This window comes from Anas platyrhynchos, chromosome 7, assembly GCF_047663525.1.
Source record: "Anas platyrhynchos isolate ZD024472 breed Pekin duck chromosome 7, IASCAAS_PekinDuck_T2T, whole genome shotgun sequence".
NCBI lineage: Eukaryota > Metazoa > Chordata > Aves > Anseriformes > Anatidae > Anas > Anas platyrhynchos.
This window is the reverse complement of record NC_092593.1, coordinates 19717987-19738715: the sequence shown is the minus strand read 5'-3', so window position 1 is coordinate 19738715 and position 20729 is coordinate 19717987. Positions and strand designations below refer to the sequence as shown.

At 34.1% G+C, this 20729-nt stretch overlaps 1 protein-coding gene across 3 annotated transcripts in view; it reads left to right on the top strand.

The window, feature by feature from the left end:
- Nucleotides 1-20729, top strand: part of LOC101798011 (sodium channel protein type 2 subunit alpha) — a 74404-nt gene that overhangs the window by 36721 nt on the left and 16954 nt on the right. For 2 of the 3 annotated variants that reach the window (XM_027461352.3, XM_038182204.2), the window contains 8 exons: nt 2623-2913; nt 3574-3954; nt 4563-4695; nt 5460-5698; nt 7329-7502; nt 8656-9012; nt 10934-11386; nt 18811-18928. In XM_027461352.3, the coding sequence (XP_027317153.1) occupies nt 2623-2913; nt 3574-3954; nt 4563-4695; nt 5460-5698; nt 7329-7502; nt 8656-9012; nt 10934-11386; nt 18811-18928 (2146 nt within the window). Of the gene's footprint in view, nt 1-2622; nt 2914-3573; nt 3955-4562; nt 4696-5459; nt 5699-7328; nt 7503-8655; nt 9013-10933; nt 11387-18810; nt 18929-20729 lie in introns of those variants that run through there. The other variant, XM_072040909.1, reaches the window with a different exon arrangement.

Sequence of the window (20729 nt, the reverse complement as noted above, 5' to 3'; positions counted from 1 at the left end):
GCTCATCTGGAGCTCAATCTGGCTACTGCTGTCAAAGACAACAAAAAATGTCTTTACAAATATATTAATGCAAAACAGAGGACTAAGGAGAATCTCCAGCCTTTACTGGGTGTGGGGGGAACTTAGTTATGAAACATGAGGAAAAGGCAGAGGTGCTTAATGCCTTCTTTGCCTCAGTCTTTAGCGGCAAAACCAGTTGCTCTCTGGATACCCAGTACCCTGAACTGGTGGAAGGGGATGGGGAGCAGAATGTGGCCCTCACTATCCATGAAGAAATGGTTGGCGACCTGCTACAGCACTTGGATGTGCACAAGTCGATGGGGCCAGATGGGATCCACCTGAGGATATTGAGAGAACTGGCGGAGGAGCTGGCCAAGCTGCTTACCATCATTTATAAAAAAGTCCTGGCTATCGGGGGAGGTCCCAGTTGACTGGCGGCTAGCAAACATGACGCCCATCTACAAGAAAGGCCGGAGGGCAGACCCGGGAAACTATAGGCCTGTCAGTTTGACCTCAGTGCCAGGGAAACTCATGGAGCAGATTATCTTGAGTGTCATCACGTGGCACTTACAGGACAACCAGGTGATCAGGCCCAGTCAGCATGGGTTTATGAAAGGCAGGTCCTGCTTGATGAACCTGATCTCCTTCTATGACAAAGTGACACACTTGGTGGACGAGGGAAGGGCTGTGGTTGTGGTCTACCTTGAATTCAACAAGGCTTTTGACACCGTTTCCCACAGTGTTCTCCTCAAGAAACTGTCTGCTCGTGGCTTGGACTGGCGTACGCTTCATTGGGTTAAAAACTGGCTGGATAACCAGGCCCAAAGAGCCGTGGTGAATGGAATCAAATCCAGCTGGAGGCCAGTCACCAGTGGCGTTCCCCAGGGCTCGGTACTGGGGCCGGTCCTCTTTAATATCTTTATCGATGATCTGGATGAGGGGATCAAGTGCACCCTCAGTGAGTTCACAGATGACACCAAGTTAGGTGCGTGTGTCGATCTGCTCGAGGGTAGGAAAGCTCTGCAGGAGGATCTGGATAGGCTGGACCGATGGGCTGAGGTCAACTGCATGAAGTTCAACAAGGCCAAGTGCCGGGTCCTGCACCTGGGGCACGATAACCCCAAGCAGACCTACAGACTGGGAGATGAGTGGTTGGAAAGCTGCCAGGTGGAGAAGGACCTGGGAGCATTGGTAGATAGTCGGCTGAATACGAGCCAGCAGTGTGCTCAGGTGGCCAAGAAGGCCAACGGTATACGGCTTGTATAAGAAGCAGTATGGCCAGCAGGTCTAGGGAAGTGATTGTCCCCCTGTACTCAGCTCTGGTGAGGCCGCATCTTGAGTACTGTGTTCAGTTTTGGGCCCCTCACTACAAGAAGGACATGGAGGTGCTCGAAAGAGTCCAGAGAAGGGCGATGAAGCTGGTGAGGGGTCTGGAGAACAAGTCCTACGAGGAGCGGCTGAAGGAGCTGGGTTTGTTCAGCCTGGAGAAGAGGAGGCTCAGGGGTGACCTTATCGCTCTTTATAAGTACGTTAAAGGAGTCTGTAGAGAGGTGGGGGTTGGTCTATTCTCCCACGTGCCTGGTGATAGGACAAGGGGGAATGGGCTAAAGTTGCACCAGGGGTGTTTTAGGTTGGATGTTAGGAAGAACTTCTTTACTGAGAGGGTTGTGAGGCATTGGAACAGGCTGCCTAGGGAAGTGGTGGAGTCACCATCCCTGGAAGTCTTTAAAAGATGTTTAGATGTAGAACTTAGCAATATGGTTTAGTGGAGGACTTGTTAGTGTTAAGTCAGAGGTTGGACTTGATGATCTTGAGGTCTCTTCCAACCTAGACCGTTCTGTGATTCTGTGATTCATTTGGAACAAACCCAACAATTATCTAATATATTCTAAAAGTAATAAGAAGCCATGGAGAAAGCAGTCTAAAAATACTTGTGAAATATATAGAGGAATGTGTATTTCTTTTTTAAGGTTAATGTCTAAAGTTTTAATGATTTTCTGATCTGAGAATAGAAAACACAAATTGGAATAATAGTTTTTTTTAATAAACATTTCTTATCAGGAGCTAGTATCTAGTAACCTGGTATGGTGAATTTCTCAAATTCTCAACTTAAAAGTAATTCTAGTAGTTGTGAAATGTTTCTCAAGCCTTGGTTAAAGTTAAAAATGTTTTTGTTCATAAATTTTACTTACTTATACTACCTGTGTTATCACTAGTGAATCTAAGACTGCAAGCTGCAAGTAATACCTCCAGAGTTTTTCCCTAATAGCAGCTTAGGGAAGCTGTTCATAGTTATAGCTAAAATCAGTTTACAAAGTTAATACAGACTGTATTAACGTAGTATAACTGCATTCAGCTCTTTTGCATGCAATTGCAATTACTGAAATTAAAAAAAAATAATCTACTGCTATTTTTCTTTTTTAAATTCAAATCCACCTAGGCTTTTGTCACATTTACAAGTCATGTGGTATAAACCTCAGAAACAGGCACTATAGCATTCTTAAAAGATTGTGGAATTTTAAAGCATTTGATCATTCACATATGTTTTAGATGTTGCATGAAATATAAATATAATAATATTAATAATAAAATATAAAATAAATTAAATAATTCCTTTGACAGGCAATAGCAGCAGCTGCAGCAGAGATGACAGAATTAAGTGGTGAAAGTGGGATTGGTGGACCTTCAGATAGTTCTTCAGAAGCATCCAAGCTTAGCTCAAAAAGTGCCAAAGAAAGGAGAAATAGAAGGAAGAAAAGGAGGCAAAAGGAACTCTCTGGAGAAGAGAGTAACACAAAAGAGGGAAAGCTTTCAAAATCTGAATCAGATGGCAGTATCAGAAGGAAAGGTTTCCGTTTTTCTTTTGATGGGAACAAACTTGCTTATGGAACACAGCTCACATCACCCCACCAGGTACTGTGATTAGTGCAGTTTATGTTGTTGGGATTTATGATAACTGTAATATGCAGCAAACTTTGCTGTAACTTTGTAAAGTAATACAACCTAGGAAAAATAATTTGCATTACTTTATTTACCAACTATGTCAAACAAGAGTTTGGGTGTTATTTTCTTGTTTGGGATCTGGTGGGTCTCGACATGGTGCACAGCAGTAGTACATTTGCATAGTTCAATTGAAGTAGAAATTCATTTTTAATTCATAAAAGGAAAATTTAAGTGTGATGCATCAGCATAGAAGTATGAAACAATGTAATTTGACATTATGAATTCTAATGATCCATGTAGATGATGCATTAAGCCTTTATTTCCTCTATAATACAGGGATGGAAACTGCTATAGCCTCATGCATGTTCAGTTTTTGTTCTCTGATAATTGTTTTAAGTGTACTGTAAATTTACCCATTCAGATGATTCTCATCTCTCATGTGCCTGAAGTCTATCTAAGGCACTGTATTAAGAGTAAAGCTGAAATATTTTGGGGGAATATATATATATATATGTAATAAATATATAAATAAATAAATATATATATATAAAATAGATATATGTATAAAATAGATATGGATGCTGTATATTTAAAATCTTCAGCTGGTGACTTTGTTTATTTCCTTTACAGTCTTTACTAAGCGTTCGTGGCTCCCTGTTTTCTCCCAGACGTAGTAGCAGAACAAGTCTTTTCAGTTTTAGAGATCATGGAAGAGAGATAGGATCTGAAAATGACTTTGCTGATGATGAGCACAGCACATTTGAGGATAATGGAAGCAGAAGAGGTTCTCTTTTTGTGCCGCTCAGACACAGTGAACGACGCAGTAGTAACATTAGCCAGGCCAGCAGATCGTCAAGAAGGCCGACACCTTTTCCATTGAATGGAAAGATGCATAGCACTGTGGATTGCAATGGAGTGGTTTCCTTAGTGGATGGACCACCGTGTCTCTTGTCACCTTCAGGTCAGCTTCTGCCAGAGGTGATAATAGACAAACCAACAACTGATGACAATGTAAGAAAGTTTTTAATTACTCCAGATTTCAGGATTAGAGATCAAGGCTGATCTGTAAAAGTTACTTTCAGAAAACAATTGCTATTGCAGAAACTTCGTAGCATAAATCACATCTTACGTTATGATTGAACTTGTTTGGAATTTAAGTATTGGTAAAGAAAGCATGGGACTAGGAAGCAGAAAAAATCACACTTCCAGTAAATTCACAGTGAATCCAGTGAAAAATTCATGCTTCCACTGAGAAGTATCAATTTGTTTCTTTGGCCATGGCCTCCTCCAAAATTTCCTTACATCTAGTAAGAAGTTAATAGTAAACTATAATGCAAAGATATTCTGGAAATTAAATGTCAAGACTTAGATAAGGTATTTTATAAGGTGCTTAACAGTATTCAAAAGTATAACCTGAAAATACCTGAAAATACAGATTTTCCTTAAACAAACAAACAAAAAAAGGTGGAAAAAATTATAATGTCATAGCACAAATATGAACCTGTGTATATTATGAATTCATTGAAAGTGAAGAGTCTTTTTGATGCCTGTTCTGTCAGCATTTCTAAAGGTGAATTATATTTATCTCCCTCCCTTCCCCCCCCCCTTTTTTTTTATAGAGCACTACTACAGAAATTGATATAAAAAAGAGACGTCCAAGTTCATATCAAATACCAATGGATTTGCTGGAGGATCCCAATTTAAGAGAGAGAGCTATGAGTATAGCTGGCATTATCACAAATACAATGGAAGGTGTGTTACAACTACAGATTAATGAACTTTCTTGAGATAGTCATAGGTATTGTATCACATGAAAATACAGAAGACTAAAAATAAGTAGCTACTGCAAATGCATAAAATGAATGGTAGGACAAAATGAAAACAGAAATGAGTCTGATAAACAGGCTAAACTAAAAAAAAAAAAAGTATAATAAAACATAAAACGTATGTGTTCTGTATTACTTACTCATATTGGAAGAAGTGCCTTGCGATAAGTCTTCCAGTAACCTATACTGTAAGAAGGTAATATAAAATTAAAAGCCAGGCCTTAGTTAATAGGAAGAAGGAAATTTGTAGTGGTAATTTCTTTTGTAGTAGTGAAATTATTACTGAAATTCACGAAAAAGCTTGAGTAGTTTTTTTTTCTTTTTTTTTTTTTTTTTACTGTTTTTGCTGAAATTAATCATATTTTTCTTGCAAATCAATAGTTAGAAATTTGAGGGGTCTGTGAAGTTGGATGTTTTTCTGTGGAAAGTGTCCTTAAATTTAAATAAGGTGTTTTTGACAACAAGGTTGTGTGACAAGCAGACAATTTTTTTTCAGTTATTAGCTGAAAACCTGTATTGATTTTCTTCTAGTCTTCTGAAACTATTTCATTCAGCAACTATAATTTCTAAGAAGGTTCCTCCAAACATCCTTAATGGTTCCAGGAATATAAACATGAAAAAGCAGACTAAACAAAAATGTCGCTTTCTTCACAACTTGCTTACTCTGCATTTCTTTTCTTTTCCCCTCAGAACTTGAAGAATCCAGGCAAAAATGTCCACCCTGCTGGTATAAGTTTGCCCACACTTTCTTGATTTGGAATTGTTGGGAGCCTTGGTTAAAAGTGAAGAGTATAGTTTCATTGATTGTAATGGATCCACTTGTTGATCTTGCTATCACTGTTTGCATAATTTTAAACACACTGTTTATGGCCATGGAACATTATCCAATGACTGAAGCTTTTAACAATACACTTAAAATAGGAAATCAGGTAAGTCCAAATGATTTAATTTGATGCAGTCTGAACATTGTTTCTCTTTGAAATATAATTACTTTTGTTTTTATTATTTTTATCATCATCCCATAATGTACATGGTTCCATCCAACATGTTAAAGGTTTATTTTTATTAAACATAGTCTAAAAATAACATTTGAGGTATGTTGTATTGAAGTGTATGATTTTCCACATTGACATTTCTGCAAATAGAGTTTTCAATGACCAGAATTTGGATGACAGAAAATCAAAAGAGAAATCTGACTTGATTTTGTTTAGTTTTGCAAGAAAAGTAGGCGCCAAATTAGATACTTTCTACTGTAAGTATCACTAAAAGCACCAAAGCACCAGCTGTTGAATATTGTTATGGATTAATATTTTGCACTGTTTTTTGTTGTTGTTGTTTGTTTGTTTGTTTTTTGTTTTGTTTTTTTTTGTTTTGTTTAGTTGTAATTTTGTTCAAAGCGTTGCTTCGACTGGTCCATAATAAATTGGAAAGCAAAGAACTTGTGACTTATACCAAGAATGTCGATACAGTTGTTTTCCCTGTGAGATAGTTTTGTATCCTGCCTGTAGGTGGTTTGGTTTATTTCTTTGCTTGTTTTTATAATGTCAATGCTATAGATCATCTGCTATACTTCTCACTTATACTCATTTTAAGTGGAAATTCTGCTGATTGTGGTGTAATTCAGTTATTACAATAAATGAAATTCCAGTATTGGGAATACATTTGGCTTAAATGCAGAGATGTTAATTGGAATTACAACATTGGAATTGTATCTTGATATTTTTAGCCAATACAGAGGTAGTTCAATTGTTTACATGGTGTAAGAGATCATTGTGGAAGATAATCATGTCATACTGCCATCTTAAAAAAAGATTCAGGGTGTATTTGAGGAGAACAGTATTTGTGTAGTTTCAGCAGTTGATTTCTTGCTTTTTGAACTCTTTGAAAGATTGACAGATATTCTTGATTTTTGTAATAAGCTTTTTTATATTTCTAGTTAAACATGGTTTTTGCAGTTCTGTAGATGCTGGTGGGCATACACTTACAGTAAATACAATGAATTTACTCCCTTTTCAGAAGTATTGTTTGCCTTCTGCTTCTGTCAGAGGCTGAAAGGTTTTGCTTCAAACATGAGCCTTGACAGAATTGGCCTTTTTTTTTTTTGCAGCTAGCAAGAAAAGACGTGCTAATTTTACTGTGAGTTCTCCTGAAGAGTAAATAGCACATCACTCTCCACCTTATGACCAATTCATATTTTTTCCACACGTTAGCTAAAGCAGCTTCCATTGTGGCAAGAGAGACTTTATTATCTTGCTGGGGAATGTTCTTTTAATTAAATATAGGGCAGATGTGGGAAGCAAACATGAGGCCCGTTAGGTATAGATTATTCTTCATGAGTCACTAAATGCATTTAGAGACTCATTAAGTTTAACTAAATGTTAATAGAGTTACTCTACAGTTCCTTTTGATTTTGCCACTTCTCTGTTATGTTCAACTTTTGATGATTTTCCTTATTGACATCCTGCTGTAAGAAGGTTGTTGCTATTAAGTCATTTTTGGTCTTCTGGTTTAACTTATTCATACTCATCTATTAAGTAAAAATAAACATTCTTCTTTTAGGTTTTTACTGGAATTTTTGCAGCAGAAATGGTTCTCAAGATAATTGCCATGGATCCTTTTTATTATTTCCAAGTTGGCTGGAATATTTTTGATAGCTTTATAGTGACCCTTAGTTTGGTGGAGCTTTTTCTGTCAAGTGTGGATGGATTATCTGTTCTACGATCATTCAGATTGGTAAATAAATTAATGATTGTAATTATGTATGGAATTCGGAATTTTAATTGTACCCATGTAAATAGACACAGTATTTTTATACTCATATATTTAATATTACATTAATACTATTTTTTTTTTCTGAACTGTCACAGGATATCTCTGCAAACAGGTTTTACAAAATTATTTCTGTTATCATGGAATAATGTGTTCCATTTTGTGGTTCAGAAGAAGCTAAGTGTTTGTCAAGGGAAAGAACTGTGATACTGTTCTAATTGTATTAACATGAATGGGTAACAGCACAGTGAGTGTACAATTTACTTAGTGCATACTGAGAGAAGATGTAAATAAATAAAACATTTGTAGTCTTCTGTCTGCTCCAATGTGGAAATTGTCAAAAGTTTATTCTTTTTTAAAAAATTGTTCTTTTAAAATGCAGGATTTATAAATTTCATAAATTAATTTTAACAGATTATTTTTCCTCTTGGCAAAAAAATAATGCTTTATTTTAATAGAAAAAAAATTAAAAAGAGAAATTAAATTAGAAACGTATTTCCCATATTTTGCATGTATTCAAAAACAAAATATGTTTTTATATAGTTTTTATTTTGGGTGGAAAGAGTGAGAGTTATACGTTTTTCCTTCATAAGTTGAAAGCTTTGACTTAGGGCTTATGTTTGGCTTTTATTTCCAGACTGTAGGTTTATTTCCAGACTGTAGGTCTGTTTGCTGGAGACAATATACTTTTTAAGATGCATCCTTCAAGGTTTCAGAATCTTCTTTTTTTTTATTTCAGCAGAATTCTGTTGCACCTTTTTTTTTTTTTTGAATGCATTTCTGTACAAAATGGTTGAGATGTGCTGCTGTGTTCAGAATTCACTAGCTAAATAAATTCCACTAGTGTGCTGTTTCACTCATGTAGAAGAGAATACAGATATGCTATACAAAAGATAAGGATAAAAAGGTCAAAAATTTATAAGCCTAAAAAGAGTGGATTTTATGAAACTCCTGTTTCTGTATAAGCTATGGATGTTGGAAACCTGTTGAAGGTTATTTAGTTGTTTGTTTTTTTTTTTTTTCCTTATTATTAAGAGACACTGGTCTGTAATCTGTTTATTTCTATAGCATTTTTATAACTACTTATAAATAATGTCTCTGTATTTTCATTTTTCAGCTTCGAGTTTTTAAATTGGCAAAATCTTGGCCAACTCTGAATATGCTGATAAAAATTATTGGCAACTCAGTAGGGGCTTTGGGGAATTTGACCCTGGTGCTGGCCATCATTGTGTTCATTTTTGCTGTGGTTGGGATGCAGCTGTTTGGGAAAAACTACAAAGAATGTGTCTGCAAGATCTCCCCCGACTGTGTACTTCCACGCTGGCACATGCATGACTTTTTCCACTCTTTCTTGATTGTGTTCCGAGTGCTGTGTGGAGAATGGATAGAAACGATGTGGGACTGCATGGAGGTTGCAGGCCAACCTATGTGCCTTACTGTCTTCATGATGGTCATGGTGATTGGAAACCTAGTGGTATGTAGCCAGAATAATTTGAGAATTCATGTAGAGAAAGAATGGTAACGGAACCAGAAATTAAGTGGTTTATAGTGTTAAATGTGTTACTTAAATGTTTTCTATGACTTTCAATGTTATGAATATGGATTCTGAAATAGAGTTTTCTGCTCGTTAAATTTCTGGTCCTATGTGGAATCCTCAAAATTAACAAATGGCCTGTCACGATATGGAGTACAATTCAGAGAATATGGGTGAGAGGGAGAAGCTTCATGTGTTCAGATTTTTATGGACTAGTACTTGTTACTTAGAGTAGGATGGGCCCCACAAATATTATGCTCCCAAAATGGAAGTTTGCTTTTTGCAGAAAAGGACTTTCTTCCTAAGCACACTTCCAATCACACATACCCATTTTTCATTTTCTTTTTTTTTTTTTTCCCCTACTCTTTTCTGTCCAAATGGCTGCTTTAAAATTCTTAGACTGAAGATAAAGCCATTTTAAACCTTGCTTGCTCCTAACACATTACACAGATAGGGTAAGGAAACTGGAATGGGAAGGCACTAGTTTTGCATTAAAACAGATGGAAATACTTCACATTTTCAACTCTTCAACTTTTTTCTTGCCACTTCTTAGGTGCTTTTTATAAACATCAGGAGTTGGACTCAATGATCCTTTTGTGTCCCTTCCAACTTGGGATATTCTATAATTCTATGATTTTAAAAGCATTTTTTATTGCATCTTCTTTTTCTCTGAAAGTATCAGACCAGTTTGTACATTAACATGCAAAAATTTATTTTAAAATATTTTATATTTATTAAGCATTTGAGGCCTTCGCTGCTCAGCCTTTTTCTCTGCTTTTCTCATTACCCACAGAATCTTTCCATGCAGTTCTAGATCTTTTCTTTAGGCAACTGTTGGCAGCAAAAGAGCTCTTGAATTAGCCATCCTGGTCTCATTCTTTAGTAATAACATTTCTAATAGGAATAAGCTGATTATGAAACCAGTCATGCTACTAGTAGCACGGCCAGTTTGTCCAGGATTTTCTGCAAATCTATTGTCTTATAATAAAAATAATGAAATGAGTTGCCAAGCAACATATCCTGCTCAAATAGCTTTGTAAACTACAAGAGAGAAATCTGTGGAATGTAGTATTGAACTCTGAATTTTTTACAGTATTCACTGTATTCTTATTTTATACCTTAGCTCTAGCAGATTTTTTTCATTTATTTATTTTGAGTAGACAGTCTCTACTCCGTTTTCAGGGCTCTATTATCCAGTTGTCTTTCTGTATTCCCAACATGTACTTTTTACCCTGTTTTCTTCAGAGGTGCCTAGAAGAGCCTGATCTAAAGAATTTGAGCTGCTACTATACAAGTTCCTTGGCTACTTCAATCTTAGTAACTTTTGAGCCATTGGTAAACTCTGGGGTAAACTGAAATTTATTCTATGTTTTGTCTTACAGTGGGAAGAGGATGAGAGCTAAGTAAGATTTGGGGAAGGGGTTGCTTCATGTGTTTTAAGTCACATACAGCAAAATACTTGTGTGGGTTTGGACCAGCCTTTCAGAAAGCTCTTTCTGGACAGATCAGCTATGCCTTGCTGCAGAGGGCTTCTCTGTGCAAGAGAAGTTAAACATTTTGGATCTGTGCAGTCAGTACCAAAGATACTAATTTCTAGCCTTAATACCCTTTCACAAACATGAGCAGAACTGGAATTTACAAGTGTCTTTGTAGTCATACAGCAACGTAAAACCACAAAAAGCAACTGCATTGAGTATAGAGCAGGTGTTGTGTTTACGTTGCATTTACGTGTTATTTACTATTTAGTTTCCAGAATCATATACAGCAGAGGAGAGCATTTCTAAGCTGTTCATAATAGGTGATAGAAGAAATACGTCAATGAAAAATTGAGAAAACTCAGCTCTATTGTCTTTGTTTTTAGGTGTTGAACCTTTTTCTGGCCTTGCTGCTGAGTTCATTTAGTTCAGACAGCCTTTCTCCTACAGAGGATGATAACGAAATGAATAATTTACAGATTGCTGTTGCAAGAATTCAGAAGGGAATAGATTATGTGAAGAAAAAAGCAGGTGAATGTGTCCAAAAATCTTGTTGGGGGAAACAAAGAGTTGTAAATGAAAGAACAGCAACAGATCAGTTGAATGATGAGAGACACCATTGCATTTCCAACTGTACCATTGCTGAAATAAGGATAGATACAACTTATCACAGAAATGAGAATGGAACAGCCGGTGTTGTAGGTAGCAGTGATTATCCACCATTCATAAGCAACCCAAGCCTTACTGTTACGGTACCAATAGCTGTTGGAGAATCTGATTTTGAACATCTAAATACAGAAGAGTTTAGCAGTGACTCAGATTTGGAGGAAAGTAAGGAGGTAAGATTTAAATTGTTTACATTTTGTATGAATGAATTGTTTTGATCTTCTGACATATAACACTTGTATTCTTTCATAGTATGGCTCTTCCTGCTTAGAAATGGAAAGTGATTACAATTTGAAATTGTTAGACTAGACTGAAAGTGAATAAATTGTGATGAATTGGGAAAAGTGTAGCTAAAGAGAGTAGGAAATCCAAGCAGAATTATATAAAGACATATAAAACAATTTATAAAAGTGTTTTGAAAAGCAAGGTTTTCTAAATTTTTCAGGTGGATAGATAAACTGATACATATGTTTAATTAAACAGACATAAGGCATACTGCCTTAGTATATTATCATCATAATATTTACATGAAGTGAGGATGAAAGTAAACTGCTATTAAAAAAAAAAAAAAGGTTATCTTAAAATAATAACGCCCTTCGTATCTGATTTTTAAAGCTTACTGAGCTCAGAATTATTAGTATAGGATAAGCTAACAAGGTACTAACTCAGGCTAATCAGAGCAGTAAATTTTCCAGTTCTAAAGTTAGAATGATTAGGAAAAGCCAAGGGAACAATGGCAGTACTATAAGGTGAATTTACCAAATAAACAGGATGAGAAAAAATGCAATGTTTACTTCTTGTTTATGGGGGTTTTGAACAAGATGATTTTGCCTTATTCTTTCCAAATTTTAGAAATAAGCTTGTTGTAGCAAAGTGTAATTACATTAAATTTGAAAGGTGTAATAAGTTGACTCTTTAAGTGTTTCTTTTATTGTACAATGAAGTATTTAATAATATTAGACTTGTTTGCTGTCTGAACAACTCATTTCCTGACACTCGATGTCCTCCATCTGCTTTTTGGAGGTTGTACTTCTTTGTGTGTTATGTTAACCTTTCAGATGAGAAGATCTTAGATTAACAAAAGACCTCCTCAGAGTGAAACAGAAAATATTTATAGCTGCTGAACAGCAGCTATATCTTTTGCTTACTATTAACGTGAAAGAAGGATACTGGCCTTAGTGTGTTTAAATCTTGGTTTTGCGGAATATCTGATGATATTGATGGTAATTTTTTCCTGGTTGGATAACTGATAAATCTACACCTTGCCTGGAAATTATGCAGAAATTGAAGATACCTGGTTTTTCACTATGCTATATTAAAGAATTGGGTAACAACGTCTGTTACAATCCATAATGTACCTTAAATTATTGATATTGCTTACCCAGAAGTTTTCATGTTTGACTCAGTAAATTGATTTTGTTTTGCCGTGTGGCTTCTTTCTGAAAGCATATCCTACATACACGTTTAGCATGTAGAGAAGACTAGAAATAACCTTGAAAATAAATTGCAAGGAAAAATATATCTCTGTTAATTACTAGCATTTAAAGGACTCTTAAAGCTCAAATATACATGCTGTAGGTGTAGCTTTCTCTCTCTTTCTTTCTTTCCTTTTTTTTTCCTTTAAATTTCAGGCCCAAGTCCAATACACATCTGTGATCTTCAGATATTATTCTAGTTTTATCTCTTTTAATATGTCCTTACATAAGGACAATCAATAACAATAAATGCTATGTTTTGCCAACGTGTAACATATCTTGAAAACACATATTTAAATAAGTAGGAATCTATACTTCTTCTGTGTCCAGTACTCAAAAAACAACAACAAAAAAAAAAGGTACCATGTTTTAACTCCATTGCGTACCATTCTTCTCACAGGAGTAAAATCAAGCTGGATCATTCAAGAACGCAGCTCTGGTGCTTTTTAACCAAGCAGAGCAACGTGTCAGCATGTTTAAACAGGTTACCTAAACAAATCATGCATATACGATCACTTTTGAGATTGACTGGCCTGCATGCTACTCAGCTACAATATATTTTTTCCCATCCATTGCAATGTAGTGGAAACATGCACAGACACTGAGTCCCATGACTCATATCACAGCATGGTTGGGGGCAACCCCAACGTGTTCCTCTCTCCTTGTTACATCTTTGGTATTTTCTATACTACTGTGGCATACGCTGCATGCTTCGTAGGCTTTAATTACTGTTAACTAAATTAAATGTCAAGACTGTTCAAGGTTTAAAGAGATTAACAGCCTATAACTGTTATAAAACTGTTAAAAGTGCAAAAGTAATTTTCCCTTTTTTCTGTTCATCTGTTGAACCATGTTTTTAGCTGTCATGTAATTACAAACCTTTTCTGATCATATTAATTTGCCCATTGCCTATTGATCTTTATTATTACAGTTTTGTGTATGCTGAAATGCTTGTATCTTTTAACATAAATCGTTTCATGTCTATTCACAATGTTTTTATCATTTACACTGCAGTTTTCTCATGTAAGAGAAGCTAAAATAATAGGATGAAAGACACTCCTGGGAACAATCAAACAAGCTTTTTTATGCATATGTGTAGTCCTTTTGAATTTAGATATACTAATTTAGTTTTACTCATGAAGTTTTCATGTGTCTAAAACTGGAAGTTAATAACGCATCAGTTTAGCTCTTTGTCAATAATAGTTGTTTTTTGTGAATTTAGTTTTTTTTTTTTTGAAAGACAAAACATTTTAAGCAGAAAATCTGTGTAGCATTTAGGTGTCTAAACAAATCTGAGTATTTTAAAATAATTTAAAATGAGGAAGATAAGCAAGAAAAATTAAAGTTAGGAAAATTAAGAATAAGGCTAAAATTAAGGCATTAATTAAAAAGACAAAATAACAACTAGTACCTTCCCAAATCTCTAAACTAAGGAACTCTAAAACTACCAACTTACGTATTTCCTGTTCCTCATTTTCTCTTCTGAATAGGCAGGCAGTTCCACTTGCCATTTAGGAATCATTGAGGTATTCCTTTTCCAAATACATTTTTTCATGTGTTTTTGTTGTGGGATCCTGCATTATCTCTCATGTAGTCTTTTGTATTATATTATTTACTACAAGTATTTCAGGTCTCAATTTTGTGACCAAGGAACCTGTAAGCTATTCAGAAAGATGATCGGTCTTCCTACTGATATTTCAAACCATTTTAGAAAAGGCAGTCAAGTGCGAGAGAGTAGACCATGGTAGGATTCTATCTTACAGGTGCTAAGTATGGGACAATGATTTTGTTTTGATGGATATTGTTCATGTGACTCTGCTTCTGTTTCAATCTCCTACTGCCATGAATCTGGACAGGTTCAGAACAGTGTGTAAAATAGCAAACCAAAGATTCAGAATGTTTTAACTCACAAATACTCGAATTTTCATTTGACTCTTGCGTCATCTTACTACTGCTTTACTTGGGTAATACTATGATAATTTATTTAAAAAAAAAAAAAAGATGTTGGACTAGATGATCTTGAATTTTCCAACCTAGATGATTCTGTGATTCTGTGCATGTCGGGTTTTTTTCCCTGTTACATAGAGGTGGGGAGAGAGGTTTTGATTTTATGTTGGAAAAAAAAAAAAAAACAAAAACAGTATATGGGGATTACTCTTCGAATAATAATTTGCGAGCCTTATCTAGAAATATTTATTTTCTTCATTTAAAATACTTCAATATATATAAAAATGATTGTTTATTGTTTTATACTTTACTGTGTTAATATATTGTATGATCATTATACTATAATGATTATATATTCTATTTTTATTATTAATATATATGAAAAGACCCCAATGAACCTAATTTTACTGGTTGTGCTTACACTAAAGTTCAATACTCGTGGGGCAGTCAGGCTGAGACTAAATGGAAAAATAAGATTTGAAGACATATTTCCTGCTGAAAATAGAACTGATTAAGCAGGGAAATACTCAACTGATGGAATGTAAGTGGAATAACAGAGGTGTGCTAAGAGTTTTTATTGCATTTCTACCTAGTAGTTGGGTTCTCTTAACTAGGAGACTCCTGAAACATATTCACCAAAGGACTGTTACTAATAGTTGCCTTTTGCTTTGAACTCTTAGAGAATTATGCTCATTGTTTTGTCCTCCTTATTTTAAGCAACACTGATAATTTATCTCCTAGCTTCTTTCTGCTTTTTTTTAAAACATGATAATTTTTCCCTTTTATATCAAATATTTACGGTTGTGTTGGTAGTATATGTTCTCTTTGATTTGGAAATTGGGAACTGTATCAGATTTTCCTTTACTATTTGAATATCAAAATGTGAACTATAAGTTGATGCACAATAGTCAGCAGCATATGAATGATCAGTGAACTACTTTTTATTCACTCTTGTTATGGAGTTTTCTGTAAACTCATCATCTGCAATTTTGCACACTTTCATTTATTGTATGGAAGATGATGCTCACTACAGTTTGACACTTTAATTACCTCAAGCAATCCTAAGTGGCTTCAGTGGAACTATTTGCTGTAGTAAAATTATTCTTGTAATTATTTGTGCCATTGTTCCTTCAGAAAAAAATCATGAGCTCCAAATTTTGACCTTATACCAGTACTGTAGATATTTGTATTGAAAAAGTTAACATATTCAAAATCTGAGTTATTTTCACTGCCAGTGCTAATACCTTCATCTTAAAAAAAATATATTAATGAGGAATATATATTAAAGAGCAAAAATATTTTAGGTGTTGATTTGCAAACTTAATCAGCTTTTGAATACGTGAGTTGATCCATTCAATCCAGTGCTTAGTGCATATAAAATGAGGCCTTCTTACCTTAGTTTGGTAAACTTTGAAGAGCAACCAAATGCTCTGGAACGTGAAGGGAATTTTTCCTAAAACTCCTCTTACTGGAGTGGTTCACAAAAACAGTTGAATTTCTGCAAACATTGTGCGTGGCTTAGAAACTACCTGAATGTTTAAATTGGTCAGAACAAGAAGCTTTACTATACATACTGATTTTTAGTGTCAGAGTTTTTTGCTGTTGTTGTTTGATACTTTTTGTCTTAATGTGAGTAAAAAATGTGGGCATAAAATATAAAAAAGACAACTGTTGTTTAATTAATCCTTCAAGCCCAGGATTATATCCTACAGTGCCCCCAGAAGAAAGAGGGAACCAGACCAGCTGTTCTTGATATCAAAACAGTTCACAGAGCTTCCAATTTGAAGTCTCTAGACTCTTCTAGAGTCAAGAAAATTGTATTCTTAAACTAAAAAAATAAAAATCTCAATAATTCTACCATGGAATAAATGAGATATGTAACTTCATGTTTTAAACTCACTGATTCTTTGCAGTTTCTTCTGTATTTACGGTTCTTCTTTTACTGTTGTTAGTACTTAAATATATATATTTTTAGTTGAATTCATGGCTCTGCTCAAATGGTACACTAATCAGCTTACAATTTAGACAACCCAGGGCGCTTTATGTTGTTCTTAATTTTCATTAACACCATGACACAAAATGTTCTTACTCCTAATTATATATATTTATACATATATAATTATTTAGTTATGTTTTTTAATTCAATTCATTGTTTCAGTTTATCCACCACTGCTGCGGCATTTTTCAAAATATATGCTAAGTCGTGGAATGATGAAAGCAACATATTAATAAATTATGTGTATAAGTAGAGCTATTCTCAGATTCAGTAGAATTTGTGCTTGGGAAAAGTGTTATTGTGAATATTGGTATTTTAAAATCAGTACTTCTGAAAATGATAATGACATGTTTACATTTAATATGAATAACTTTGAGGTTTTATTTCCTATTATGTTTCTAAAGTAGCTGCAAATTGGGCAATATCAAGTTGTCTTTTAATAAAAGTTAATGCAGAACACTGAATTACTTTTTCTTAGTCGGTAGTCTCTGCCTTCTTTCACAAACATAGCAAAGAAAAAAGTAGATTTTTATTTCATACTTCAAATAGATTTGTCCTCCATCATTTCAAAAATGAGGTGTAAATATTGTGAATAGTTCCATTGGATAGTGCCCGCAACTTGTCTTGTTTCATTTTAAATATCTCTTTAAGTATGTTTTAATCACACTAGTCTAGCTAAATTCATGAAAATTCATGAAAATACATGGTTAATTCTACAAAATTGAGGCTGTTTTACAAAGTGTGCTTACATCATTCCCTACATCCCTACAGACATTTAGTTGTGTTTGTGTAATCCATTACTGACATTATGTACTTTTCTGATAATAAGATTGTAAATTGACAGAGAATGCTGTGACCTAAACTACTTTGACTTAGTTTGGTACTCATACTCAGATGAAGTGTACGGGACACCATGGTCTTCCTTTAAAATCTCCAGAGTATGGATTTAGTGTAAGACACATGAAGATGACAAGATAAAAAATAAATTCAGGAATTTTCTTTTATTAGCGTTTGTTTAGTAGTAATTTAAATTAATATCATTTTAATTATTTTAAAATACATATCCTTATTCTCTGGGTGTTAACTGTACAGGTATGTGTACCAGAGTAACAGGTAGTTTCTGAATGCACAGTGTGATACATATGTGCATTGACAAAAGAGAATGCGAATTAATGCTAGTTGAAATGTATTTATCATACTTTTTCTTTTTTGAAAAATTTAATACATATGAGAAAAACATAAATATTCATATGATAGCGATAATCATATGCTAACATACTGACATATTTATGATCAACAAATAATATCGTTAATAAAATAGCATATTATTAAAATTTGCATATTAATATATTAGCATAATTAATTTCATAAATGTGTTCAGATTTGAATATGAGTTTGAACATTTCCGTAACAGGATTTTGTATCAATCCTGTTTTTTACTTTAGCACTTTGTAATCTAGATGATGATAATGATCTTAAAACCAAAAGTAAATAAATGTATTATCTGTGGTCAATGGTAACCGAATTTTATTGTCAATTTTTGTCATATGCAAAAAGTAGTTGGCTTGCATCATTCTGACGTTTAAGATGCCAGTGAAAAAGAACTGATTTTTTTTCCCTTACTTTCATATTATGAAAAAATGTCACTTTATTAAAATCAGTCCATAAAATTCTGCTTCATTTTCTTCCTTGGACAGTTTATCCTGATTGGTCACAGTGTTACTGTGAAGGATTTACTGTCTTAAGATCGAGAAGACTGCTATGATGAAAGTAGTTACCAAGATAAATGAACTTAAAGCACACTATATAACTCATATTGGTTTAAAACGTAGCAATGGAGATGTATTTTAAGAAAGCAACAGTAGAACACAAAATAAATTTATCAAAAAATCTACTTGGTAGTAGTTAGCTTCAAGGAATGCTAACATAGTACTGTAATTGGACCAGGAATTCTGAAATTCAGTGAAAGATTACATGATACACCTTGCAATTTATAGGTAGAAAGTTGGATGATTTATGCACATTTCAACAGCATTGACTGCTATATGTGGATGCTTGTATGTGACAAATATTGTTCTTATTGTTACTTGTACACTGTGTTGCATGCTTAATGTTAATTACAGTTCCAAAATGTTGACATTATTAGAGTATAACTGCTACTGTGGAATTTTATTTTCAGAAGATAAATTTTTCCAGCTCATCTGAAGGCAGTACAGTTAATTTAGCTCTCTTTGGAGAAGAAAAAGCTGAGACTGAACCAGAAAAAGCATCAGAGCTACAGGCATGCTTTACAGAAGGTATGGAAATAAAATGTGGGGTTAGCAATTACATTTGAGTTGTTTGAAACAAGCATTCACAGTCCAAGGAAACTATTCTGTAATGCAGTCCCATATCCTTGTTTAAGTCTTAGGATATAGTTAATTTTGCCCTTTTTAGATGGTTGTACTGAAGACAATAGAGCCATTTTTGTTATGCAAAATTAAATGTGTTTGATTACTTATAGTGATAGATGTAATTTTAAGAAACTGATTTTTAGCAAACTGTATTCCTGCTGATTTAAATGCCAGTCTCGTTAGTGAAATCTGTGAGACCAAACTGTAAACCAGGTTCGCTCCACTTAATTTGAGCTGCTTCACTGAGAAGCTTAAATCAGAGTCATTACTTGTGTTCCCTCCATAGTGCTAGAAAGTAATCCAGTGGACGATTCACATCTTGGAAAGGCTGACTCAGACAACAGACTTATTATCTTGACATTTTTCTAATGACTGGGGGCAGGAAGCTATGTGTATAATATAATATACATGTATGTGCATAAATATAATGAGGGATGCAACAGGTGAATCAAATTAAATGGGTTGAATGAGATCCTACATTTTCATTTAAGTAAAGAAGTCTAATGGCATACTTGAATGTCCTTAGAAGATTGTTTGTTTCAGTTCTGCATAGCAATATCCTTTTATAGACTACTGAACTTTACTAAATAGGAGCTTTTTCTTTTTTTTTTTTTTTGTGATATTACACGTTTTACCTTCCATTTAAGTCATGATTAAAAGAAAGTCATTCAAAATAAAATATGTTCTACATCAATGCTCTTATCATTGTCATGTATTTATTGGCTATGCCTTTTGATGTAGTGTTATAAAGACATCTTTGACTTAGGCTAGTGCTTTTGTCCTTAGGAGTATTTATTTAAAATAATTTTTTGGAACATGGGGCGATGTGCACGCTCTTGAGTAAAAATATTTATACTTCTCAAATACTTTTATATTGTATTACAATTCTTTGTTATACTACATGCTATCTGTTATTTTTGGTGTAGAGTTATTTTTTTCAATATGTAGGCATTTTGAGGAGTTGAAGGTGAATTTATTTATTATTTATTATAAGTAACAAAAACATCATGCTCTTCATCATGGTGGTAGTTTTATGTGAGCTGATGAAATTCAGCGTAACCTGTAGGACACAAACCTAACACTCATCGGAAAACTAGAATACTGCCTTTGGGACCCATTAAAATAATTTAAACATGGTTACTTTTCTATCTTATCAATCATTTTTAAAGAAAGAAAAGCCAGGTAGTGAGGTTCATGTGTTTCTTAGAGACTGTAGGCTGCGCAAATAAACTCTTGTGGTCCCATGATGTGGTAGGGAGCCCTACAAGGTGAGGCTTATTTTGCGAATGGCTATCATGAATCTACCATGTGGAAAAGTTTCTCCACTATACTTAGAATATATTGCTCTCATCTACTCACGTTTATCTGAGAAATTATGATGTGTTCTTCAAATTATCTTGAATTAGTGAAAATATAAATTATTTAAAGTATTATTAATGGAAAATAATATTTCAACATACAGTTTAAATAGTTACTGGAATTGTAAATGTACCTATAATATATCTTGTTAAAATACCTATACATCTTTTTGTTTTTTTTTCCTTTGGACATTTATTTATACATTTTCATACTGTTTACATAACTTCCATGTACCTGCTCAAGCAGGGATATTCAATTTTGAAGAGAAAAGTCCAATCTATGGATAAAGAAGTCTTACTAGGTTACCTTGGATGGGAATCTGGAAGTTATTTTATAGCTTCTAGAT